The sequence below is a fragment of the Megachile rotundata genome, chromosome 5 (assembly GCF_050947335.1).
Source record: "Megachile rotundata isolate GNS110a chromosome 5, iyMegRotu1, whole genome shotgun sequence".
In the NCBI taxonomy this organism is placed as follows: domain Eukaryota; kingdom Metazoa; phylum Arthropoda; class Insecta; order Hymenoptera; family Megachilidae; genus Megachile; species Megachile rotundata.
Window position 1 is genome coordinate 20695449 of NC_134987.1, and position 16164 is coordinate 20711612.

A 16164-nucleotide genomic window follows, 5' to 3' on the forward strand; every position below is an offset into this window, starting at 1 on the left:
AATTGGAAAGTTGAATATTTAGAAATGTAAGAATTTTCTCAAAGTCTTAAGTTTCTAAAATTCTATAATGCTAAATTTCTGAAATTTTAAAGTCCCCCAAAATTCTAAAATCCGAAAATAAAACGTTTTATTAAGATTGAAATGTTTTAAAGTGTTTAGGGTCGTTAATTTCACAATTTAGATTCAGAGTTAGCGAATCCGTAGTACACGATAAAAAAGAAGAGATGTTAGATGGATGGTGCTGCAGATGTTGTCTGAGTTCGCGGATGATAGATACTGCAAAGTGTCACTCTCTCGATGGAAGTTTGCCAATTCTCCACAAGATCACTGCAAACTTTTAAGATTTTCATGATTGTCCTTGTGATGTTCGAATGGTGCTCAAAACGATGATAACACTCCAGCTACGTCGCATTCTGATATGACCATTTCTTGATATTCGTTTACCAGATTGTACGTAATTGGACATGCGTCGAAAGATCTTTTCGTTTCCGACGTTCGTTTTTCACGATGTGTACTCGTAACATCTGGGAAACCCTAAGGGAAACGGAGGTACAGTAAGACCCCGCTTAACGCGGGGGATACGTACAATAAGTTCCAGCGCTAAACGAAACAGCGTTAAACGAGTAACAAAAGAGTGTAGTGAAACAAAAATCATGTGCATCGTCGCTGCATAATGCACCGCTTATAGTTGTTGCATGCCGGCTTCTTTTGCACACATATACAAGTATCAATACCGTGTGCCATTTCGAGAAATCCAAATACAACCGCGTAATACTGAAACAGCGTTAAGCGGAGCAGCGTTAAGCGGGGTCTTACTGTACACGTAAAATCGGATAACGAAGAGTATCCCGAGGGCTAGTTTTTTTCTCGAAAAATAGTAGAAGACTGAGGATTTCGAGAAACAAACGAGGAACAGAGAATTCGTTAACTTTGATGCATGAACAAGTAGAAACGGAAGCTGCGATAACAAACAGTCGGAAGAGAATTGTTAGCAGAGAAAATACGAGGCTGAAACGATTCTTGTCTGTTTAGTTAGTAAATTCGAAGGAATTAAAAGAATCACGATAAAAGAGGATTAAAAAAATTCATTGTTCTATACACGTTATGTATATGTTTCTTTCGTATTGCTCGAGTTAAACCGATGACTAAAAATTGCCTTTTACCTAAAATTATTCTTCTATGAGCGATCAAAGATATTATATTATATTCAGTTTATTCTATTTTATTAAATAACAAATATGGGAATGGAACAAAATGAACAATGGTTTTTAAAATTGATTGTTTTCTATCTTTTTTTGTAAAACGCTCAGGTCGTCCTCTTTTATCCTACGCAACAAACGTTCCTGACACGTTCTGCGTAGAGAACACGCCGGCATCACCATAGCAACAAAACGCTTATCCAATGTTTCGAACAGAAGAAAGTGGTAGCACGAGGAAATTCGTTGAAGAATATTGCCTTAGTTGCCACGTGGCAAAGTAACGAGGATATTCATTTGGTGAACGACGCACTCTTTTTCCGCAATCACCATGCCGCTTGATTTATCCATGAATGGAACCATGAACCAGATAAATAGTAAATTACGAGATATGGTAAGAAAAATCATCAATGAACAAATATTTTCTCGCCCTTGATAAATACAAAAAGAAAATTGACAGTATTTGCGTATTCCTTAATATTTCCTTTTAAAATCATTTCTGTGAAAAATGGTATAATTTTTATTAATATTTAATGTTTGAAATTGAAACTAGGAGAATAATCAGACGGAAGAAAATCGTCGAAGTATTTTATATCTTATTGCGGATCATCTGAAGCAACGTGGGTGAGTATTCGCATAAATATTTAATTTAATATTAATTACAAGTTGAACGAAATAATTCATTAGAAGGTTTTAATTTGCATACCGTTCGATTTATTTAAAACTTTCGAACAGAAAATTCGTTCTTAAAAAAAAGAAAATCATTTGAAAGTGGAATAACGCAGTCGGTAAAACAGGCATATCTATGACATATAAATCTTTATTAAAAATTATTGTATGTAACATTTACTTCGCATATTTAATATTAATATTTATTCCTTGAGCAATTGAAGCCTATAATACTAATTTATTGGGCGATAGTTATAATAGTACTAAAATTTTTTTAAATATTGTCTTGTATGCACAGATGCAATGTGAAATTATAAATGAAATTCATTTTCACAGATTAAGAGACGCTTATAACGCGCTGTTCTCGGAGGCTCAGTTGTCATCAAATATCAGAATCTGCGATAATGTCGACCTGGAAATGATTCTCATGGAATATAACAGTTATTATTATTTAAGATTTAACAAACATCCCGTAATATGGAAGATAGCTGCATCAGAGCCTGGCACGAACCCAGTGTAAGAAAATTTTTACAAATTAAAAAAACAGAATTGTAAGATGTTCATTCTATTCAATTTATAATTTTGCAACACAGAAAGTATTTATTTATTTAGAACATTGAGTGTACATTATTCCTAGAGATATATTGATAAATTAAATTACTGTTAAGACACTAATACAAAATTCCGTAGGCAAAATAAAAAGACTAACAAAACGGTTAACAAACTGAATAAAAATGACACGTCCAAGGAAAAAGCTATGCAACAAACTAATTCCAATTCGACGGACGACATTAGTTCGGGATTAACAGTAACACCACTTTTTACTACTGAAAATATGAATGAAAATGGGAATTCGACAAAAGATCCACCAAACAATCGACGTACGAAATCAGATATATTAAGATGCATTGAAGAACTTTATCCAGTTGACTCTGAACTTCGAAAAATAGCTGAGGACATTTCAACGGTAAGCGCGAAAAGAATTGTTTTACCTTGTTCTTTATTTTATCTCTTAATAACTTAGTCCATCTACGTAAAAATAATAGCGTCATATTTGATCTCGAAATTTTTTACCGATCCATTTTTTTATACAGGAAATCGTGTTGAACAATTTAAACGTTCATTGGGATGATGTGATAGGACTTGATGAATGTAAATTGGCTATAAAACAGGCTGTTGTCTACCCGATGAAATATCCTATTTTCTTTAGTGATAAATTCTCTGCCTGGAAAGGCATTTTACTGTATGGACCATCTGGTACAGGTAGGCTAGACTCATTTATGTTCCTCCTAATTTCCAATACTTTCACGAAGAATTTGTAAATAGGTAAAACAATGTTGGCAAAAGCCGCTGCAACGGAATGTAACTGCACGTTCATTAATGTAACCGCTGCCTCATTGGTCAGTAAATGGAGAGGTGATTCCGAAAAGTATATTCGCGTAAGTTAGATTCTTAAAATTATTGTTTTTAAATTAAACAAACCCAAAACAAACGTTATTATACTGAATGAAAAAATTAATTTATAAATTAAATAGGTTCTATTTGATCTCGCTTACAAACAATCTCCAACAATTATTTTCATCGATGAAATCGATTGGATATCTATAAGTCACAAAGACAATTCGTTGTCGGAACCCGCGAAACGATTTAGAGCAGAACTTCTCACTAGATTAGATGGACTATTGTCACCAGGTGGTTCAAATGTCCTGCTTTTGGCTGCTACTAATGTTCCTTGGTAAGTAACAATTTTCTGTAATTTTTGTAATTTTATACCAAATACTCCTCTACATAAGTGATTTGCTGAATTAAGTAAAAGAAGGGACTAAGTAAAATTCTAAAAAAAAATATTTTATGTTCAATTTAAAATAATGTTCAGAAGCTTAAAATATATAAAAACTTATTTCATAATTTACCTTATTAGGAACATTGATACTGCTTTACTCAGACGTTTGGAAAAACAAATCTATGTAACGTTACCTGATGAAACTTCCCGCCTTAATCTGTTCGCATTATATGTATCACCTGACATATTATCCGATAAAGAATATGAAAATTACCTCATAGACGCCACCGCAAACTGTTCTGCCGCAGAAATAAAATTACTTTGTAAAGAAGCATGGATCAAACAGTCAATTTCAACGTGGGATCGTCTTGATGCAAATGAAATAAGCGTAACACACTTGAAATTTGAAATAACAGACCGGAAGAGTTTAGAGGATGCGATAAAAACCATGCGGAAAACGAAGAAAGATATTTCTCTTTACACTAAGTGGATAAGTAGTTAAAGTATCTATATTTGAATTGGTCAGTGTAATTTTTCGGTATGTTAAAAACATTAGCGCATATACTATATTTTATAGTAAAACTATTACAAAATGTTAATTGGAAAAACCGAAATAAATATATAATGATTATAATACTATTATATAAGTTTATAAAAATTATATTTTGCGTGAAAAAGAATGTATACAATCAGCAATTCTTTTTTTTCTCTTGATTGTTTCTTGCTTGTTTCAAACCATGATAATAACCTGTGAGAAAATGAGATATATTTCACTAGGAATTTAATACAAAATGGAAATACACATAAATCACGTACCTGTATGAAAACCACTAATATACCATGACATTAACATACTTGAAAGTGCATCTGCATCATTATCTGGTAATCTAAAAAATTGTTTAATCCATATTACAAAAGCAAATGAATCTGTGTGTGTGTTGTATTAAAACATATATTTCTTACCCTTAAAACTAAGAATGTTTATCTATTAGCTTCAGAAATAAAATTTTGTAGTATTTTATATAGAACTTACTTGGCCATTAATTGAGGTGGTAAGGGTGGGGCAGGTGGCATTATTTCTGCTGTAGAATTAAAAGATGGTCCAGACATGAAGTGATGCTTGTAGGTTTTTGCATCCTCGGATTCGCAGTCCATTTTTTCTCCATTATATCTTTTAGAATTTGCATTGATAGAGAAATTTGTTTCATCAGCCTCAGTATTTTCTTCGCTAAATTTTTCTGCTAAAGCATCCTTTTGTTGCGCTATCTGACTTTGCAAACCTTCTGATTCTAACAGGGAACTCAACTCTACCTTTTCCGTATTACCATAACCTGAATTTAATACAATCTTAATTTTGTAATTAAGTCAAATTATTCTGATCTTGGAAAATGTAATCAGTTCACAAGCATTACCTACAAATTTTACAATACAAGTCCCAGTGTTTTCATAAATTTTTGTTATTATAGCTTCATAAATTTCTCCATCCTCTGAATATATTGCCCGACAAGGTGCTCCCACAATCCATTTCTATGAAAAAAAAAAAAAGGAGATATCAATTGATATTATATCTTGCATTGAACTTATAAAAACATGTTAAAATTACAACCTTGCCCTGCTTATTTGGAAGTCGAGTTTGTTTGACATTCTGTAGCTTTTGTTTAGACTGAGTCTTCTGCGGTTCCATACCCATTCGTTTAACAACCTCTTCCTTTGCTAAATTTACCGCTTTATCGTATGCTTTTATTAATGCGCTATCGTCCCAAACATCTTCGTTGTCTGCATTTATGTCCTTTTTCAACAAAAACATAAAATCAATTTAGGAATATTTACTATTCCTTTTACAGATACAAAATTATACTTTTATAAATGATTAAACATTTCAGTAACATATTTTGGAAAAAAGGTCCTCATAAATAAAGATTATGAAATGTTTAATGCTCGCTTTATATAACCTAATAAAGAAAGCATACATACATTTCCATTTCCTCGAACAAACAGAACATTATTATCTGCCATTTTATTCAAGTAATTTCATTGAAACGTTGTATTTGCTTCTAAAAAAGTAATTTATTACATTTTCTTTAGATCGAAGCAAACTATAAACAATGTCATTCGCAATACTTGTGGAATCAGAATATGTATACAGTAATCAAGACGTTCTAACAATTAGTCCCTGAACATAAATTTTTTTTAGGAAAAATCAACCTTCAATAAACTCTAATTAAACATCGTTCAATAATCAACTTTCATTGATCGTGTTTTAATTTTACTATTAAAACCATTTTATATTCAATTAAAATATTGTGAAGAGGTTAAAAAGAATTTGTGTCTAACTTCAGGGAGTTCGTCACCAAATGATACTACCCCACTCTTTTGCACTTTCCATTCGGTTGATCATGTACACGGTGAAAAAAAATATGTCGATAGAAAGAAGGAGAAAACATTTTTTTATAGAGGAAGATACTTTTTGAAGCGATCATTTTTTGCTATCTACTTGCATATAACGTATTATTCTTTAAAGTCTCTGAGTTTCAAGTTTTAAATCCTAAAATTTTTAAATTTTTAAATTCTAAAATTCTCCTAAATTCGAACGTTCCATAATTCCAATTCTCTAAATTCCGAGTCACAAAGTTCTAACTTGGAGGTTCTAAAATTTCAAATCATAAATCCCAGATTCCCACTCTTAGACTTCCAAAATTCTTAACAAGTATCAAGCAGTAAACATCTTTTTTGAATAACGTTATTGATATTAAGAGAAATATATAATTTGTAATTTATTTATAACTTTTGTAAAGTTATAGCAGAATTATAACGAAAGTTGACATACATAAGATCCTAAAGCTAGTTTCTATCTTTCGCAATCACATAAGAACTGAGGCTTTTCTGCGTGGCACAGCAGTAAGCTTAATATTGGAATGGCGTTAGTAAACAATTTTCAAAGATTTTCGAGATCTGTTCTCGGTGTTGTTTCAAATTATTCAAAGTGTACAAGTAATACAACATTGCCATTTCTGCAAACAATAAGACGAACCTGCACTACTCAACCACTTTCCGAAAAACAAGAGTAAGTAACATAACCTTTGCTTTTTGAATTGTAAAATATAAAGATTTAATAAATAAAATGGATTAATAAGTGTTTTGCGACAAAAGCATAAAAATATATTAACATTTCTTATTGTAGGAATGTATAAAAAATAACAAAAACCGAAAACAGTTTATATTCTATAGAAGAATGTTGCAAGAACATTAATATGTATATAGAACCAACATTGAAAGTGAACATTAATAAATATTACATTGTGAGAAATAGTAAATCAAATGTATCAGAAACAATTATTTTCTCGAAAGAAAATACAAAATAGTTCTCATAATATTTTAAATGTCAAAAAATTAAATTATGTAAAATACTTCTTATTTCATTTTCAGAGTAAGTATAACATTCGTGAAAGCAGATGGAGAAAAAATCAAAGCAAAAGGAAAAATTGGAGATACCATTTTGGATATTGTAGTAAACAATGAAATTGATTTGGATGGCTATGGTAAGTTTTTATGTACAATTTTGTACAATAATTATTATGTTTAGACTGTATTTGTAACCTTCTATGATATGTAATTCTTTAAATAGGATTATCTATAATTAACTGAAATTTATATAGGTGCTTGTGAAGGAACATTAACCTGCAGCACCTGTCATTTAATATTTCCTAAAGAAATTTATGATGCTCTTCCTGATAAGCCAACAGATGAAGAATTAGATATGTTGGATCTAGCATATGAATTAACTGACACGTAAGTTTTTTATCTCAGAAATATACTCTAAGATGCTGCAGTATTGTTAAGAATGTTTCTACTTACCTAATTAGAGATAGTGAATATGTAGAGGTCTAAGAATGTAAGTATATAGAAATGTAGGGACACTTAAAATTATGAATATATAATATAAGAGGTAAAATTTATCAGCAATAAAAATACTATTTAATAAAATTTTAAATAGTTTTGGCATGTTATTCATTATATTAATAGCTTTCTGTTCACAAGTTTCCCTTTTCATTGTGATACTAGCTTGTTTGAAATTTATTTAATCTATTAAATAGTATTTGATGGTACAATCTTATGAAACTATCAATTTTAGGTCACGTCTGGGCTGTCAAATAGTAATGACTAAAGAATTAGATGGAATTGAAGTAAGAGTACCATCAACAATAAATGACGCAAGAGCATAACTAAAGATTCATTTTAGCTATCAAAAGGTTATATAATTATTTTAATTATAACTATTAAAATGTTGAAATTTATATACAATAAACAATTTTGTTCTTTGATATAACAATACTATATCTGCATATACATTGTAATATACTTGCAATATTTTATATATAGTAGTAAGATACTTGTAAAGTTGTTCAGTACAGTTTTAATATTTGTATATTTCGATTGTATAGAATTTGTATAAAGAGAGAGAGAGATCAGATTGTTTTTAGAACTTATTGATGATAAAATTCAAAATATATTCTCGCGTATACGGGAGACGTACCTTATCAATTGTAAAACATTTTGTACCATTTGCTTGCAATAAATCTGTTATATAATTGTTTGTTTTTTGAAGTTTCAACATTGTAAATAAAGATATTCAAAGAACAAACTTGTTACGAAGTTACTTAAAATATAGTATAATAAAGTTATAAACACATATGTTATAAATAAAAAAATGTACTAATTATTACCTACTAAAGTTAAGGCTATAGTGTAATGAAAATTTAGTTGTTCTAATGAATGTTGTTTATTTAAATTTCTTTATATTTTTAGTTAACATCTTTAATTTTACATATAATCGAATAGAGATTAAATAATTTCACTTTGAAACTTCTTTGTTCATTCTTTCATTTCCTTTTTCTAAAATTTTCTGAAGTCCTTTCGAAGAAAGTTCTTGTTATCTGTTCAGAATAATTTATTTGTTTTTCCCCTTAACTAGGTACATACTGAATACATCTAGTAATCTGATATTTCGTAAGTATCAGTACATAAAGCTAAAACACTTTTGTACTATGCATGTTATACATGGACCCAACAAATAATTTAACTTGTATATTGTCGCTCGTATATTGTTAAGTGTAAAATGTTCTATTACTACACTACTTACAAACTTGATATAAATCGTATATACTATTATTTATGAAATTTACATATCTTCACTCGCTTATCCTACCCAATTTTGAATATGATCGAGAACATTTGTGTATCGTGTCACATACTATTTACACACGCGACTATCCGAGTCCCTTTTTACATTTGTATTCCATAAAAAACCATGAATTTTCTATGGAGCGAGTTGAATTATCTCGGGCAATTTAAAGGATGATCGAGTGATCGCGATAAAAAAGAAACAATGGAATACTCTTTACCGACTTACTGTTATGATACAAAATCCGTTCATACAGTATCGACAAGTGTAATGACACTACGATAAACGTTTACCCTGTTCGGTAATAATTCTGAACAAACTTCTTAAGTCATAATCGAAAGAAATTTTCAATGTGAACGAATGAGAGACTCTGCAAGATACGGCTTACATATTTCCGTGCTACAACTCGTAGCAAGAATTTGTTCATATTTTCAATTCGTAATAGTAGTGATAAGTAGAATAAGCGTTCGCCGAAGGTTTTATGGACACGGGTAATTTTTCAATTTTCTAATTCTACAATTTTTCAATTTTCAAATTGACTAAATATTCGGATTTTCTGTTTTTTAGATATTTCAAACTTGCCAGCTGTCTAATTTTCAGTGCAGACTACTCATCGGTGCTGGTAAACGCTAGTTTTTTGTATATGTGAACCTCCGAACTTGTATTTAATCTACTCATCACTGCTCTATAACATACTAGTGCACTAAAACCTCGTTTTGTTCCTTTTTTCTATGTTACAGCTACTTAGGGAAAGAAATATAAATACAACCATGTAAAAATAATATAGAATAGATCAAGATACTCGAAAATAAGCATTTTCTAATAATTAAAAAATACATATTAATATTCTTAAATAGATTTTTCTATAAAAAAAAAAAAGAAAATTCGTCTCCGTTTACATGTACAGCATGAAGAGAATACTTTTGTCGTCGATACTTTCGTTACGTTACACACGATTATTCGTTGAAGTAATTCTAAAGGTTTAATTCTAAATTCGTGTCGGTACGTCAGTTCGATGTTATCAACTATTTGAAATAATTAAACTACAGTTCTGCGCGGAAAGAAAAGGAACACGCGCGTTAAGTATCGACACTTAAATAGTAAAATTAAGGATCTGGTCAAAACTCAAATCTCAAATTACAAAAGTTCTTTTACGAAACAAGAACGAAAGAAAACCTGTACGTTTTTCGAAAAGAAAGTCACTCGATAATCGAAATTTCTAAATTTACAACTCGACCATTTATACTTTGAGATTTGAACCGAAGAGAACTTGTAATCGCATGACCGCGGCGCGATAGTCAAACTCCAGAAATCTTATTCTTCCGTGAGAACGAAAGTAATCTAGGGACTAGAGGTTTCGCAAGATTAATAATAATAATATTGTCATCAATAATATTAATGACGATGTTAATCAAAAATAATGATCATAGCATGTAAATGGCAAGATAACACGTGGGTATAAATTAGTCGCTTCTTTCGCACGATGTTCCTGGAACATCGTTCAGGAATCGAATCGCTTCTCGTTTCTGGTCATTGTCAGTTGACGAGCAACTTCCAACTAAATATGTATGTAAATAACTATCGTCTGCACAGGTTGGATGTTCGAGCAGAGACCTCCAGTGCTGTCCACGAGAGGGGTCCCTTGCACGCTTTGGTCCCCACCAGTCCCATCTTCGTTCGGTCCCCGTAACACAGGTGAACCATTCCACGACCATACGGCTTTCCCCACTCTATCTCCTATAAACATATACAATACACGCGTAAGATTTTCCTTCGATGGAGTCCGTGCGAGTGTGTGTGCGAGTATCCAGCGAGAGACTGCCTGACTCCTTCAAGTTTCCTAAAGGCTCGCATGGGCTCGGATCTAAACTAGTGCTGTTCACGACAAAGCTCTCTGCTACGTGCTCGAGTTTGCTATTCGGGCCTTCTTTTCCTCTACTCTACGCATTCACGAATTTATGGAGATCGACTCCTTTTTTGGTCTACGGTAGACTCTCGTTATACCGCAATGGATGGACAGTGTAACAAACCGTGCGAATTGGAAACGTGAAAATTGGCAATTTGAGAATTAAAGATGCAAAGATCTGAAATTTCTAAATCTCTAAGTGTTATGACGACGAAGAGAGCGCCACTAGCATGCGCGATAGTCTCTATGAAGGCGAATTCGCGATGCAAAGCGTGCAATATACCAAAATTCTACTGTACTTGATACAAATACACACCGATGGATTAATGAATGCTCGTAGAATTGCCTCGTAATGTCCGTGGCAAAGATATGCACGAAATTGACGACGCTCTTCTCGTAGATACCTATGCCTGTTCTATTACAGTGCGGTGCTGGAAAGTTGGCGTACGAGGTGCTACAAAATCAAGAACGTACGCCTGCAGTAGAATCCTCTTATCTACGAGTTACGCGGATACGCTCCAGAGATTAATGACTAACATTCCGATATTGCTACAAAGTAGTGATAGGCAAATAAAGTCCACGTCGAAGAACTTGTAGGTTTAGGCGCGCATGCTGCATCGGCAATCAAATGCACGAGCGATACAAAATGCATAAAAAAATTTCAAAGATCGCAAAATTGCTCATAAAAAAAGGAAGGGTCTGAGGAGTAACGAAAACATACGTATAACCAACCAGACTCGCGTCTCTTCCGCACGCCAACTTCGTAGCTTCGCAGTGCTGTCCCTGTGCAGTTTTTGGCTAAAGCGATACATACATAAGAGCAGTAAGAGAACGGAGGTCCATTGAAGTATCCTAATGGCTCCCGTGGACAGCATCAGGCTAGACCAACGTAGACAGTTCGTGAGGACTATTGGTGGTCGCAGCGCTACTCAAATCCAAGGTGGCCGCTGGTAGTCCAGGACTGATGCTCCCGCTCGCTTCTCGTGGTAGATGCTGCGACCTGTTCAGCTTGTTCCCAGGACTCGGTGGCGACCTGTCTCCCGGTGTATCAGGCGGTGTTACCACGTTCCTATGACTGCTGACGTTCAGGTGATTGTGCGTCGCCGTCATCGGAGCTGGCGATGAGATCAACAGAGGCGGAGACATCGACGACACGTGTCGATGATGATGATGGTGATGATAATGCTGGTACTGAGCCGCTCTGCCGTGCGTCGCGTGACTGGCGTTCGGTTGACTGGCCAAAGAGCCGACTTTCGTCGTGCAGCCGGGGTGATGCATCGTCAACGGTGCTCGAAGCTGTTGCTGCTGCTGTTGCTGTTGATGCTGTTGCTGGTGCAGCTGAGGCTGACTGTGGTGCTGTTGTAGCTGCTGCTGCCGCTGCAGCTGTACCGCAGCTTCGCACTGTTCGCGCGCTAGCGCCTTCACGGCGTTCGTCTTCTCCTGGAAACGAACACCAACAACGCGTTACCGTGTGTCCGCTTTCTTTGGCACGCGAACGACACGCACCAGTTGAGGAGAGTAACGGCATGCTGGACAATCGTGATACGAATTAAAAGGTGGATTACGGTTAACAGGATAGCGACGGAAGTACCGTGTACAGTCGCGTGCAATGCTGGTTTCTGTTGGTTAAGGGAACTGCGGGACAAGGTGGTCCGCTACCGCCGCTAGCGCCAACGTATATTCCTAAGGTCTAGTTTATACCGGAGCGGTGGGAGAAGGGTAATGGTACAGTTACTCTATACAGGTCTTACATCCTAATGGTAGAGGCCTGGTCGTAGAATTATCCCGCCACGATGCTATCTCGGCTCTACTCTACCAATGTGATCTAGGTCTTAAGTCCTATTGAACCTTAACTCAGATCTTAAGCCCTAGTGCAAGAAGGCTCGTGGTAGAAATACTACACCGATGCTACCCCGTTCTACGTTACTAACCACCAGCGTTAGTACTCTACCACTTAGTCTACCCGTGTAATCTACATCTTGAGACCTAGCGGTAGAAGGCTAGCGATAGTATACTACTACCATGCCGCTATCACACTTTGCTTGATCGATTATTAGCGTTGGTACTATATGCATGGCTTTACCAAGCATTTTCCCATTCGTTTACGCGAGTACAGTAAACAGATTTTTTCTACTAGTACAAATATACTCTAGCAACTTATCCTAGGGTGAGTCAGGAGAGTGGTACAGTTCCTCTTACCCAAGGAAGGCATCATTGCACGCAAGCGTACCACGCGATTCGAGTAAACGACTTAATCGAGGTCTTTTAACCGTATGCCATTTGCTGATCGCGTGCGTTCGCGTAATCAGAGTTGTCTTTGATTACATTAACCATGTGACTTGCGCGATTCATGGAACAAAGCTGTTGCTGAATAATCTCCCGAATTGCATCGTGAGTAAAGTTATGCTTCTCGTACGAACTAATGATTTATTTGGAAGGTTTTTCGCGTCCCTTGTATTTTCTACAGGACTTATGTTAAAGTGCTTACCCTCTGCCATACGAAGACGTTGTGGACCATTGCGCATCCACAAAACACGATGCCAAGGCCTATGAAAACCGACGTGACGATAGCCGGTGTAGAGTGAAACTGGATGAACGTGTACAATATCATACCTGAAAGCATCGTCAAATTCAGCGTTTCGAAGCTGAAACGAAAAACTACTACCTACGCGTGCTGCAAATTTAAATCAAGCTAGTAATCATTTTTTCTCTGTCAAAGAGAATTTCTGAGACATTGTTCAAAACGACGAAGCAAAGGAGTAATAAACGCTCAGTAAATCCGTTGTGGACGATACGGAAACGTTCGAGTGATCGAAAATTTAGAGGTCACGATTCTTACCAGTTAGAAAGACGGGAATGCTAATGAAAAAGCCTCCGACAGCACATATACGGCTGATGGACGATTTTTGCAGGTACTTGTTACTCCTGAAACAAAGAAAAATCGAAAGGAAAGTGAGTTTCGCGGTTCCACGATAATTGGAACGAGTTATAAAGAAACGAGTTTTCTTTGTCAAACAATCTGAAACATCCTTCAAATATTACTTATTCGCGAAATTTCAAAATCCGTTCGATCAAACAAACGCTCGGCAAATTTTTCTTCGTGCACAATTTCAATAAATTTCAACTTTTCAGAATTCCAATTCGTATAAGATTAATCGTAGTTGTATTGGTACAGATCACAGATGACTTCATCTGCCTACGAAAGATCCCATGGGTATCGGTGCATGCAACGGCATGGCGTGGGACAGAGGGAAAGCGATATCGGATACTTCTAATTTCTAAGATTTCAACTTTCAAATTTTAGAAATTTAGAAATTTAGGTATTTACTCGTAATTGTTCTTTATTGGTTTAAATTAATAGCAGCGGTTGAAGGCATATATTTTCTCGTTAGACACTCGATATAATTTTGCATTCACACTTTGATAGTCGACTCGACCACAAACGGTACTATTATACTAATTCGTGAACCGAGACCACAAACGATTTCACCACAATCGATACCGTTTCAACGTGCGGGACAACTGTCAGGCTGCATTCGTATTCCGAATGCACGTTTCGTTTTCAGGAAATCATCATCCATCGAGTTTTCTTGGTGGTCAGATCGCCAGATAGCGGACGTCGCGAGCAGATTTACGATCGCAATGGATACAAGACTCGATGGATGTTTCCTAGTCTGGCGACTAATCTTCGCGTCTAAGAACGGCATAGCCGGAAACGAGGGACAAGCGAATGCTTCCTGGAACGATGCTCTTCTGTTCGTCGGTAAATTGTCTTCCCTATGACACCATAATGGAGTATGATCGTCCTCCATTTTTTCTCTAACATACCAGATAAAATTACGATACAGGTCATTTTCTTTTTTTTGCCAGTTGGATGTACACGTTTCACATAATATGTGTACATGGTACTGTAATTGAATAATAACGTAAAAAAAAGAAAAAGCACGGATCTGGTCGTACAAAGTTTACGGTTAGTCGATAAAAGAAATTTAAGAACAGTTCGTATATCGGATTAAACGAGTAGCGAGCAAAAATGGTATAAACGTTCCGTGTAAGAGAAAAATTATTGTTTTCGGACTGAATGGTGACCCGGTTAACTCTTCTATTGTGTTCGGGTGAAATTTAGGTGAAATTACGGTGAAAAGAATTCCTGTGAACGGAGAATATTTGAAAGAGTACGTTAGCGCGTTAAATAGTCGGAGCGCACGATAAAACCAGGTTGGCGAGAATTCCAGCGAACGAAGAATAATTTAAAAGGAACCTCGATTTCTTTCACGCACGCGAATCAAGTGTTTATCGAGTCATCGTGGGTTCAAGCGCAAAAACCGACGAATTCTCGGATACGTGCTGATTTTAAACAAGCTTCATCCGACACAGCTACAATGAGAAATTCCCACGAACCAGCCTAGCATCCCTTTTCGAGGCCAACGACCTCTTTGGATACGTTTCAAGAGCACCGTACCAATGAAATCATATCCTAGACTAATTCCCTCTCTACGTCTAGCCTTCTGCGAGTACAAGCGAGTAAATTTAACCTTCGAGTCTCTCTGTATTCCGCTCTCAACGTGTTCGAACGAAACGCGGACTAACAAACACCCGCTTGTAACTCGTAATAGTTTAAACCGTTTAGACCTAACGTCGAACAGCTCATCGACCAAAACATCTGGAGTAATTTCAAATTTATCAACCTTTCGTATTCCCAACTTTAGCGATTACTTGGGAATTTAAATACAGAGTCGTATTGGAATCTGGGTTCATCGATCGAACGATTAGCACAGTTTTGTCAGTGCGATAAGCGATGTTTCCAGCGTTCGCACGTGATTCTCTCGCCAGATCTCGGTAGCTGTTCTTTGACTTGGTCCTCTCTTTGCGGAAGACAGAAGAGGTTCCACCAAATATCATTGTCAAGAAGCTAGAGCTGCTCCGTCGATCTTTATCTCCATTCAGCTCTCTGAGCGAAACTATTTGACGGAGGGCGTTGAATAGGCTCAGACGGTTTTGTCAGGGTCCGCGTGTGTCGTCGCTCGTACCCTTCCTTGTAAAAGTGAATGGAGAAGGCTCGTCGTACGAAATCAAAGGGCAACGGACTTTTTCTTGCTTCAGCGAGATCAACGGAGGTGCTTCTTTGAATGGAGGCTTCCTTGCCCTGTTACCTTACTATTCTACCTTCATAAGAAGCTCTTTTCTCGACAATGAATTCTAAAGAATTTAACTAACTTTCATATTAATATATTTGGGTCGAGCATCGCGAAAATCGCTGGAGAAATTGTAATACTTTCGAGATCGATCGTTTTCCATCGTTAAATTATAAAATTATGGAATATATAGTGCGTGTAAAATTGCCTTTTGTACCTTTTACATTTTCCCAGAAAACAGCTCGTAAAGTTAATACCATTTTAAAGCTTGTAAAGTGGTGTGACTCCATCTA

At 35.5% G+C, this 16164-nt stretch overlaps 4 protein-coding genes across 14 annotated transcripts in view; 2 read left to right on the forward strand and 2 right to left on the reverse strand.

The window, feature by feature from the left end:
* The window catches only part of LOC100877058 (katanin p60 ATPase-containing subunit A-like 2), a 25070-nt gene extending 20090 nt beyond the window's left edge, over positions 1-4980 (forward strand). For both annotated transcript variants that reach the window (XM_076531502.1, XM_076531501.1), the window contains exons 2-9: positions 1311-1590; positions 1750-1820; positions 2202-2381; positions 2556-2832; positions 2960-3128; positions 3192-3304; positions 3401-3600; positions 3787-4980. In XM_076531502.1, coding sequence (XP_076387617.1) covers positions 1528-1590; positions 1750-1820; positions 2202-2381; positions 2556-2832; positions 2960-3128; positions 3192-3304; positions 3401-3600; positions 3787-4150 — 1437 coding nt within the window. In that variant the 5' untranslated portion in view covers positions 1311-1527 and the 3' untranslated portion in view covers positions 4151-4980. The remainder of the gene's footprint in view (positions 1-1310; positions 1591-1749; positions 1821-2201; positions 2382-2555; positions 2833-2959; positions 3129-3191; positions 3305-3400; positions 3601-3786) is intronic.
* Positions 4288-6016, reverse strand: Smn (survival motor neuron). 2 transcript variants are annotated; one of them, XM_012285161.2, is made up of 6 exons: positions 5623-6016; positions 5255-5437; positions 5065-5175; positions 4682-4995; positions 4465-4535; positions 4288-4396 (listed from the first exon to the last, which is right to left on the reverse strand). In XM_012285161.2, exons 1-6 carry the CDS (start codon positions 5662-5664, stop codon positions 4338-4340), a joined length of 780 nt encoding a protein of 259 aa, XP_012140551.1. In that variant the 5' UTR covers positions 5665-6016; the 3' UTR covers positions 4288-4337. The 2 variants fall into 2 exon arrangements, with proteins under 2 accessions (XP_012140551.1, XP_003703417.1); XM_003703369.3 differs by having other exon boundaries at positions 4682-4979; positions 5061-5175; positions 5623-6012.
* A 261-nt stretch (positions 6017-6277) lies between these two features.
* The window catches only part of Fdx2 (Adrenodoxin-like protein 2, mitochondrial Ferredoxin 2), a 77169-nt gene continuing 67282 nt past the window's right edge, over positions 6278-16164 (forward strand). For 2 of the 4 annotated variants that reach the window (XM_012285165.2, XM_012285167.2), the window contains exons 1-3: positions 6280-6712; positions 7075-7187; positions 7305-7437. In XM_012285165.2, the coding sequence (XP_012140555.1) occupies positions 6564-6712; positions 7075-7187; positions 7305-7437 (395 nt within the window). In that variant the 5' untranslated portion in view covers positions 6280-6563. Of the gene's footprint in view, positions 6713-7074; positions 7188-7304; positions 7438-16164 lie in introns of all 4 variants that reach the window. The other 2 variants (XM_012285168.2, XM_012285166.2) reach the window with 2 other exon arrangements.
* LOC100876131 (uncharacterized) overlaps positions 8405-16164 on the reverse strand; it is a 33672-nt gene continuing 25912 nt past the window's right edge. For 2 of the 6 annotated variants that reach the window (XM_012285162.2, XM_076531496.1), the window contains exons 3-6: positions 13576-13661; positions 13225-13349; positions 11458-12176; positions 8405-10567 (exon numbers count right to left, since the gene is read on the reverse strand). In XM_012285162.2, coding sequence (XP_012140552.1) covers positions 11616-12176; positions 13225-13349; positions 13576-13661 — 772 coding nt within the window. In that variant the 3' untranslated portion in view covers positions 8405-10567; positions 11458-11615. Of the gene's footprint in view, positions 10568-11052; positions 11191-11457; positions 12177-13224; positions 13350-13575; positions 13662-16164 lie in introns of all 6 variants that reach the window. The other 4 variants (XM_076531495.1, XM_076531494.1, XM_003703367.3 and 1 more) reach the window with 4 other exon arrangements.